A 10,343-nucleotide genomic window follows, 5' to 3' on the forward strand; every position below is an offset into this window, starting at 1 on the left:
TTCCATTCCCAGGTCCCCCCTAGGACGGAAAAACGGCAATAGGGATCTTAAAAAGATCTCAGGAAAACAACCTCTGCTTTAAAACAAAAGCCATTGCAAAAGTGTCTTAATTCCTCACTTGCTTTCCTCCAACTTTCACGGACCACTTATGGCCAGTCCTTCCAGACACCTCCTGATTTTTGACTGAGATGCTAATGCTAACACCATTGCCTACAACTTCTGGTGAAGCAACAGTACAAGGCAGTAGTCAGAACCATCCTGACTTCCAGGAAAGACCAAAGATGGAAGGAGAGATGTCAAGGGGCTGCAGTCTCAAAAAGATTGTACTCTTCCAGTACACAAGCTACCTGCTCTTCTTTGCAAGCTATATGCAAATGCTACATGAGCCACACAGTCTCCCAAAACAGAAAATGGTATTTGCCACAGCAGGACGAAAATAAAAAATAACTACACCAGACAGGGTTCAGACCTCACACAGGTACTGCTGCAGCCAGTGAGAAGGGTAAGGAGCCCACAGACTCCTCTGGCTAAAGATATTCAGTAGAGTGCAGCTACCCAAGAAACAAACGTACAAACAAACCAAAGTTTTTTTAAAAAAATTCCATGACATTGCTACTCCCTTTAGGAAACGAGTAAAAAAACCATTACCAGTGGAAGGCACCTGAGCTCTGCAGTAGGGAGTTTGGTGGAAGAACTGAGAGTCCAGAACAGGGCAGATCTTTGCCTCTGCAATTCCAGCTTTAGTCAGCACTACACAGTCCCTACAAGGTGGTAAGACTTTCATTTTCCAGGATTGTCCTAAGGGAGGGGTGAGCAGAGGACAACCAAAGGCTTAATAAGAAGGAATCGCCTAAGAAACTGGGAAGGTCTTTTTCACAAGCAGTCCATTCTCGGGCTGTGACGGATGTTGAAAGTTGCATTGTAAGAGCTGGTCCTATGTTTGTCCCCACAGCCAGTCACAACTGGAAAAAATGTTTGAATTACACAAATATTCCAGACACACATCTACACTCTCTGCACCTTTTATGAGTGATGAAAAAGCAGGAAATGTTAACACAAAGAAAGGAAGCATGTTAAAAAGACTGAAACTTTCATCAGGGGCTATTGAAATTCTCATAACAAGGACGGGTATGAAAGGTTGCTTATTCTCAGAGGTAAGACAGTGTTGTTTCCCAACCCTCTTTTTGTGAAAAACAGCCATGACAAGCCTGAATTGTAGCTGTAGGGCATGAGAGAAACACAGCAAATAAAGATTACATCTGAAGATGCCTCAGGTGTATCATGATGTCTATTATCAGAGTTAATTGTACTCCAGTAAGTCAATATGCAAATACTGTAATATTGCACTATAATACAATATTTCAAAAGCAGTGGCCTTAAAAAATACAGACCAAAGAACAATAAAGAAAATTGCAAGGCGTTCTGGCAGTCTCTGGCCCTGTGCTACCTGATAAATCAACCTGGTTTCAGTGGAATAGTCAATGCAAGAAACATTAGAGAAATGTATTACATTCCACCAAAACACAGAAACCTACTTATAAACCATTTACAGGTCATCCTAGGCCCTAAAGCACAAAGTTTATATCTTGTTAGACAAATACATTTATATCTAATTTCAGCTATTAGTTATTTACAAGAAAAAATAACTGTTCTTTAATTCTACTTAAAGGCTGTTATCATGGACAGGTCCTAACAATGAATTCCACAGATAAATTGTATATAGTCAAAAAATGTCCTTTAATCAATTTGGAAACTAGAAAATATATGTAATAACCCCACTGAAACAGCACTTTTTCATCCTTTCACTATTCATAGGTTTCTTTTCTTTGGTGACTTCAATTCAGCATGGCATTTTACGGGACAGGTCCATGCACCCGCGCACGTTGTGGCCTGGCGCCTCGGACTATGAACTCATTGAGACAGATCTCTCTTTTTTTTTTTTTAACATAGGCAGACGCGCACAGTGTATTCTGCCGCGTGCAAACTAATAATACCAACAGTACTGTTCCTGGCTTACAATTAGATGTCACCTGAGGAATATGGATCATGCTGGCACACTATGCTGATTTTTATTTCTGTTATGTGGGGCAATCCCTAACCTCTTGCGCAGGGGAAAGAAGCCCCCAGTGTGGAGAGAAAGGATTTAACCAGAGTTTACATCCCTTTTCCAAATGTGCAAGGATGACTCATTTAGGCCTTTGTGGACCTTCTCCCTCCTTTCAAAAATCCCCCATCTAACCAGATCTGTGGTCATGCCATCTGTTGACTGCACATTTGGACCATGAATTAGAAAAATGGCAGCTGAACCCCTTAAAAAGCAATGTTTTCCCTGCTGAAACAGTTTTAAGAGGCTGAGAGGTGTGATCTCATCTGCCTTCTTCTTTTAGGGTTGGTGCTCTTCATCAGTTCTGGTCAAGATCTTAAAAGCAGAACTTTTTAAATTTGCACATACACACCACACAACGTCTGGAGCCAGACAAGAGCTTCAGAAAGTGTAAATAGTCTGGTGGCCAATGTCAAAATTAAAAAAAAATACAATCACTCAAAAACACCCTAAATCCATATAAAACCCCTTACAGGCACAAACCTGAAAGAAGAGAGAGTATGTTACAACATGTTTGATGGCTCATGCTTGACAAATTCAAACTATAGAACATACAAAGAACAGGGCGAAATATTCAGAAATCAGTTGTGCATTTCCAAACATAACTTTGTGCACAAAAGCCAGGGTGCAGTTAGTGGGCTGTAGCGGATGAGATCTTGTTCTGCTGGCCCCAGAAGCATTTTCTTACGTGCTATGAAAGCCTTACAGAGCCTTAGGTTACTGTGACGGAGAGCCGGGCAGAGCAGGGCAGAGGTCGATCTGAGGACCAAGAACCTTCCCGCTCTGAACACCCGGCTCTCCACTGATGCCTGTTGCCAGATCCGTGCTTTTAACCTAGGTTTCTTCTAAAAGTTACAAAATGATCCCTGGAGCTAACTGGACACCCATGAGCAAAAATTTCCACACACTTCTGTAGTTTAAAATAAAAATGATGGAAGTCTCCAGTCTTTCAAGGATCAGAGAATAGTGTATGTAAATGAAATTGAAGTTTTTGAGTGAATAAGATTCAAAAAGCTGACAAAATTTTCAAGCTGATGATGGAAAACAGGGGGCCAAATCTGTTCTTTTACCAAAGTGCCATCATTAGTATTGCATCCTGGGCAGACTTTACTTTTCCCTGTTTTCAGTAAACATGCTGCACATCTCAATAACTGACAGGAAAAAACAGTGGTCGTAACACAGGTTCTGCAACGCTTTTATAATCTCATTTTTCACATCGCAAGTAGCATCTCTTTTTACTCTCCAATTATTTTCTCTCTTCCTCTCTCTCACTCAGGATCCCAATATATCATTTTTATTCCTTAATAATCTCACCAGTAAGAATTTACTATAAAAGTATCCACCAGATCAACCAGATAACAAAAATATGAGTAATCTTCAAGAAAACTAAGTCACCATCTGTATTCTTCAAATACAGTGGCTAAGTAGCAAAGGTGGAATTGGCCAGACTTTAAACAACTTTTTATCAGCGCTGAAAGAGTGCATAACTGCCACTTAAAATAGTTTTAAACTTTTTTTTTGCAACCTATCAAAGCAATGGTTCCAGACAATATACAGCATATCTAAGAATAGTAGCGGTCATTGATGGAAACTGATAATGTTTGGAGAGTGAAGGTTAATCAGTTCTGGAAAAAAAGGAACAATGGAGAGTGAAATAGAAACTCAAGTCTCGTTAAAGAAAACTATTTTAAGAGTAGAATTACGAGTTTTAACATCAATCATGGGAAACCAGTTCAAAATTGTTCCTAAAAGATCTAAATATGAAACTCTGGGTTTGCAGAGTTTGCAGTGACAGACAGATTTTCTTTGAGGGATAAGAAAAAAATATAGTATAAAGGTAATCTGCCTTTTTTAAACATGAAAAAATGCTCACTTTTCAATGCCTTTAATTGTAGAAATCCACGAATCAACGTTCAGTGAAGTTTACCTTTTTGGTGCATATTTTCTTTATGCATTTCCAGCGTGCTTATCTGCCTCTAAATCACAGCACACGCTCGTAGCACCGAAGGCAAATTGACATGAAGACCACAGACTGGGGAATAAATCTCCAAAGAACTTGCATACAGATTTCAATTTATAATTATTTTCTTTTTTTCTTTTCTTTTTTCTTTTTTTCCCTGAAGCAATGATATTCTGCTTTGCCGATTACGCTGGAAGGCCCAGCAGCACAACGAAGCAGGATCACCGCTATTTAGCAGCAAAGCTAAGAGCAAGCCAACTGGCCCCTGCTGCAGCCCAGCTCTTAAAACATCCTGCAGCCACTTGGCTTCGAGGAAACGGAGCAGGTGCCTACATTAAACAAGTGTACACTCTGTCAGTTCGGATTTGAGCAAGGGCGCAAGTGCTTTGCCAATTCAAGGGCTTAATTAAATTTGAAATAAGCTAATTCAAGGAATACAAGTCTGCCAAAGGTAATAAAAGTGTTTACCAATTTATCCAGTCAGTACTGCACATAAAAGAACATATTTATACGCAGCGTAGGTCTGCTCCTATTCAATCAGTGAATGCGGTTTTAAATATTTACTGATTGTGGGAATAGGGCCAAACGTGAAGTATTTGTAAGGGTTCAGGGGGAAGTGCGAGATCCCAAATACCCACTTTGGCTAGGCAAGGTGGGGGAGGTTGCTGCCCTCGTTCCCTCGTGCGCTCCGGAGGCACGGACGGACGGACGGACAGATGGCACGGGGCTCCCCGGGGCTCCCCAGCGCCTCCCCTGCGCCGGGGCTGCATGCGGCCGGGGGCCTGGGCACCACGTCCCCAGCTCCACAGCGGCCTAACTTCTGCCCAGAGACGCCAAAGAAATGCGGGAATCGATTAACAACACGTTGTTAGTTGATTTTTTTTGGCAGAATTTCGTCTCTTCCAGCCCTCGGCATACGGTTTCCTCAAATTCCCTCGTCTGTGGCGCTCCGGGACAGCGCTGGGCGCTGCACGGGCAGCGCGGGCCGAGAGGTGGGACGTCACCCGAGCCGCGCCGCGTCCGCCCGGCACGCGAATTCGCTGCGTACGTGTGTAAACCTCCCCTTGGGACGCACTTCCACACCGCCCCTCGCGACGCTGCCTTCGCCCCCCGCCAGGGCAGCCTCCGCCGCGGGGGTTTTAAGCTGTAACCGCTGAGCGAGCACAGACCTCTCAGCGACACTGAACTACACTGCACAAAACCCAAAACTGCGTCAAGCCATACCCTCAGACGACGTGATTTGTTTTCCTTGCGCTGTACTCGGCAATGACACCTGCTGTACTCCAAGAGATCCAGGTATGCCGACACCTTTTACTGGAGAACAAACCAGTTTGCAGGCTCTGCCCAGGTACTCTCTCGTGTGTTCATAAGCACAGACCGACCCTGAGAGTGCGCCCGGGTCGCGCATCCTTCCTTAGTGCGGCAGCTCTGACACCTGCCTTGAAAAACCCTTTGGATAAAGTCACGGGGGCAGATTTCAGCCTCTAGCATTAATTAAAACGAAGCAGCAGCAGCACGAATGCCGTTTGCTTTTAGACCGTGCGGCAAAGTTACAAGGCGAAACTCAGACAAGCAGGGAGATTAAAAGCGTAACCAGGGAAGATGCAGCCGTCGGGAGGTCGCAAGCGCCCCCGGGAGCGCCGGGCCGGCCGCCCACCTCACACCGCGGCAAACATCAGGGTTAGCGGGATGCCAAAGGCGGTTACGCTCAGGTAGCGGCGTCCCCTCGCCTCCACCCATGCGGCGCCCTGCAGCGGCGCCTCCGCCTTTCGGGGGTCTCACGGCGAGCGGGTCCAGAAAAGGAGGCGCAGAGACGCGTTCAGCGCCTCTGGCAGAAGGTAGCCCACACCGGGCTCTTTCAGGGGCAAAACAGCGATGGAAAATCCGCCCTTGCCTACCTGGAAGATTTTTACACTCATGCAGGGCTTGTGTCACTGGCTGATGTTTTAAAATTCAGACCCCTTTAAAAGCCCTCAGCACTGGGCCAGCCGCGGAGGCGGGAGGCAGCGCAGCCTCCCCGGAGGGGCGACGCGTCCGCAGCGAGCCGCGGGCACACCGCTCCAGCCCCGCTCGCCGCCGCAGCCAGCTGCTGCCCCCGCGTTACAAGTGCCGGCTTCGGGCTGCGAAGGGGCCGGCTTTGTCACCTATATGCATCGGGAAGCATGTTTTAAAAAAAGATTCCGGCATGTAAAATTGTGTGAGATGGAAATTCTAGCTTCTTTTTTTTTCCTCTGTAGATTTATTGCTCAGCATTTTGAATGCAATTGGACTGATCTGAGTAGGTATTATAGGCTGGAAGATAAGGGATGATCTGAGTAGGTATTATAGGCTGGAAGATAAGGGACTGTAGAGAATAAAATTAAACATTTATATATGAGGTTTGTTAAAAAGGACACCAATGCTTTAAAAACAAAGTTGCACGGGAATTTGATAAGAATCACACTGATCGAGGCGTGCATATACAGACAAAAACTTCAGTACCTCCTTAGAGAGCTTGTGAAAATAAATCTTTGATGTGTTCGGTTTTTCTATCTTTAAGTAAAAAAACAAAGTCAATCAGAATATTCATATTATTCCATAATTCTATGTTTTGCATAAAACTTGAACGTTGAGCTAAAATACATCAAAGTCAGAAGTTTAACTCCACCTGCAGCCAGGGACCATTACACAGTATCTTTTTCTGAGCAAGGTGTTTTAAATAAACGTTTACGTTTAATTTTCCCAACCTTCCGGCGTGCATCGCGGGCGCAGCAGTTACTGCGCCGCACCCCGAGCCCGCCAAGGGGCACGGAGCGAGGGCAGGCGGCGTAGCGAACACACCTCGAAGCCCCCTCCCGCGGCTACGAATTAAAAATACTCCACACGGGGAAGTTTTCAAACGCGAGCAAGTCGCGCGAAGGCGAAGGCTGCTGCGAGCGCCCGGCCGCCGCCGCAGCCCGAGGCGGCCGCGGAGGCTGCGCGCACCGTCCGCCCCGCGCACCTGCCGCTGCGGGGCTCAGGCTGCGGCTAACTTCGCTCGCTGCTTAAGGCGGAGCCGGGAGCCCGCAGGCAGCCGCCGCCGCACCGCCCCGGGGGCGAGCGGCGGCTTTGCCCGTCGAGGGGCCGCCGCGAGCCGGGGCCGCGCAGGGGCCGCGCAGGGCCGCGCAGGGGCCGCGCAGGGGCCGCGCAGGGTACCTACCGTGGTACTCGTGTCCCGGCACGTAGGCGGCGGGGCTGCCGGCGATGTGGAGGGCGATGAGCACCTCGCCCTGCTCGCCGTCGCCCTCCAGCTCGCCGTGGTGGGTGCAGAGGAAGAAGAAGGGCGAGAAGCGGGCGCGGGGGGCGGCCGCCCGGCCCGCCGCCAGCAGAGCCCCCAGGGCGGCCAGCAGGCAGGGCCAGCCCCCGGGGGGGCCCCGCCGCCGCTGCCGCCGCTGCCGCCGCTCCATGCTGCTGCCGCCGGCGCCGCCGGGGCATCCAGCGCACGGCGCGGCCACGGCCGCCCGCGCCCGCCCGCCGCCGCGCCGGGACGGGGCGGACCGGACGGGACGGGACGGGACGGGGCGGACGGGGCGCTGCGGGGCGGCGCGGCGCGGAGCCGCGGGAAGTTTGGGGGCGCGGAGCGCGGCGCGGGCACGGGCGGCCCTTGCGCGCCCGCCGAAGGCTGCGCTCGCCGCCGCCCCGCGCGGCTCCGCCGTCCCCGCCTGCCGCTGCCGGGGTGCGGGGCACGGAGCTGGGAGTGCGAGGGCTGGGAATAATTTATTTCCCCCGGTGTCTGGGTGGGAGGGAGGGGAAGGTCCCTCCTCCTCCTCCTCCTCCTTCTCTTCTCCTCCTCCTCCTCTGCTCCCGCTCCGCCCGCTCCTCGGTCCGTGTGCGCCTGTGTGCGGGTGCGCGGGTGAAGGGGAGACGGACGGGGAGTCAGGCGCAGCCCGGCCGCCGGCTCTTTGTCTGCCTCTGGGCGCCTGCCCCTACCCCTGCCCTTGCCCTTGCCCCTGCCCATACCCCTGCCCCTCCCCTGCTCCTGCCTCTGCTTCTCCCCCTGCCCCTAACCCTGGCCCTCCCTCTGTCCCTGCTTCTGCCCCTGCCCCTGCCCATACCTCTACCCCTGCTCCTGCCCCTGCCCCTGCCTCTGCTTCTTCCCCTGCCCCTGCCCCAGCCCCTTGGTCCATGTCCCTCTGCCCCATCTCCGTCCCTTTGCACCTGCCTTGTCCCTCTGCCACTGCCCTTTTGCCCCATGCCGCTGCCCCACTCCCTGTCCCCTGCCCCTGCACCAGCCGCCCACCCCCTCTCTGCCCCTGTGCGCCAGCCCTGCTCCTGCTGCACCTGCACCCGCTGCAGGGGAAAGGGGAGGTTTTTGCTTTCGCCTTCCTCACCCGCAGAGGTGTCCAGGGGCTCGAATGGGGCGGGCGGCAGCGTGGGCCCCCAGGCCGCCCGGCCGGTGGAGGAGCACCCTGGTGGGGACTGCCAGGCCAGTGAGCCGCCCGACGCCGAGCACCAGCAACTGGAATAGTTCATAAAAACACGTGTTTTTAGTAGAGCAGCGCTGGCAGGCGGAGCAGAGCGCCAGGCGGCGGGAACCAAGCGTGCCTCCCGCCGCGGCGCACCGCACAGCGCTGGGGTCCCGCCGGTGCCCCGCCGCAGCCTGGGGCACCGCGGGCGCCCCATGTCCTTGGACAGCCGAGCGGTACTGCCGTGCAAACCTGCCCGGGGCTGCCCCCGGAGCGGCTTCGAGCACTGCCGAGAGGCGCCCGGCTCCGAGTTGGCCTTCCGAGCTCGACTGCTTCTTGTTCAGCTTCGGCTACATGCTTGGTTGGTTATTTTTTTTTCTTTCATGGGCTTTCTTTTGTTGATTTTAGGGTTTTTTTTACACCTGTGCCTCCTCCATAAATTTCAATGCTTGTAAAAGCAATGCGCTACCGATAGGGTTTGCTAGAGCCAGGGGGGCCAGTGCTGGGCACGACGTGGGCCCCGAGGATGCAGCTTGCCACCAATGTGCTCCTCTTATTTTTCTGTAGGGAAACTCTCTAAAAAAGCCTGGGAGTGTGGAGGTAGCTAATCGGCCAGGGGGTTGGGGGCTCCATCTAATTCTCGCTGAAGTCCCTGTGATTTGGATAGGGCCGGAGAAGATGCATTTTGAGCGTTTTTCTTTGTTTCCTGCTGCTTAGCAGCCAGAGTAGCCAAGGCCACCAGTGCAGCCGGCCCACCCCGGTCCTCTGGAAGCTGGTATATCACTTACCAAAAAAGCAAAGTTAAGCAAAGGAATGCAAAATAAGAAACGTCCCCACTCAGCCCTGGGCTTCTCCTTGGTCGCCGCCTCCCTCCGCTTCGTTCTCTTACTCCTCTCTCTTTCTCGCGCCTCTCCGTCGCGAGCGCTCCCCTCACCCCGGCTCCCTCTGCGAGCCCTGCCCTGCTCCCATCTTCTTAACACAGCAACCCACGGGGAGCAAACTGGGATGGGAAGCGAGCAGAGACCGTTCCCTGCAATTGAAAATGCAGCGGGTGGCATGTAGGAGGCAGAGAGCCACCCCCGGCACTTCCCATGACAGAAAATAAGGAAACTGCCTCGACCTTCTCACAGCTTTTGTACGTAACCCGGTGAAAACTACAGGGCTTGGAGCACCAGGTTGCAAGTCCCATTTGCTCATCGTGCTGTAGCATGTAACACCCCAAAGCAGGCCTGTAAGTGGGTCACTTTGGGCATTCTTACACGAATAAAGACTATAAGATGGACTTTTCAAAGTGAGCTCTTTCCGCCCAATATTTAATTTTCTTCTCGTCCACGGTCTCTCCAAACAGAAGGCATCAAAGCTCTTCAGCAGCAGGCTGGACGGCTCTTCCCAGCGCCCCAGGCACATAGGGCCAATTCATCGTCCTGCACAGGGGAAAAAACGGGGCGGCTGACATACTAAAATAAGACAAAACATTGTCTCTTTTGGCTATAAAGTTTCATTAAAAGCTGAAGTAGCTGCTTCCTAAACGCCAGACAGGAAAGTTAAAAGTCATTAGTAGCTACTTGATCTCGCCCCTTCTTGCAAAACAGACTCGTCTGCCCCTGAATTCGCGTTTTCTTCCCGTGCTCGTGCGGGCGCCGGCTCTGGCGCGCTGGGCGCTCCTTGGCCAAGCCAAGGGAGCCTCTTGGATGAATTCCCTTTTTGTCAACGTTGCTTGTCACAGCCATATAAAAACGCAGTCTTGCCCTGCCAGTTTCATGAACTTTGCTCTTAAGTAGAGCCCAAGTCATTTCTAAACAAAGGCCTAAATGTGAAATTATGGGCAACGTCCATGCCTATGTTGTTACGAGAT

At 51.3% G+C, this 10,343-nt stretch overlaps 1 protein-coding gene across 1 annotated transcript in view; it reads right to left on the reverse strand.

Moving 5' to 3' along the window:
• Window positions 1-7,471, reverse strand: part of RELN (reelin) — a gene marked incomplete at its 5' end in the record, with an annotated part of 298,882 nt that extends 291,411 nt beyond the window's left edge. Inside the window, one exon of the mRNA XM_062580854.1 lies at window positions 7,243-7,471. Coding sequence (XP_062436838.1) covers window positions 7,243-7,471 — 229 coding nt within the window. The remainder of the gene's footprint in view (window positions 1-7,242) is intronic.
• Between the last annotated feature and the right edge of the window lie 2,872 nt (window positions 7,472-10,343).

This window comes from Rhea pennata, chromosome 1, assembly GCF_028389875.1.
Source record: "Rhea pennata isolate bPtePen1 chromosome 1, bPtePen1.pri, whole genome shotgun sequence".
Taxonomy (NCBI): domain Eukaryota; kingdom Metazoa; phylum Chordata; class Aves; order Rheiformes; family Rheidae; genus Rhea; species Rhea pennata.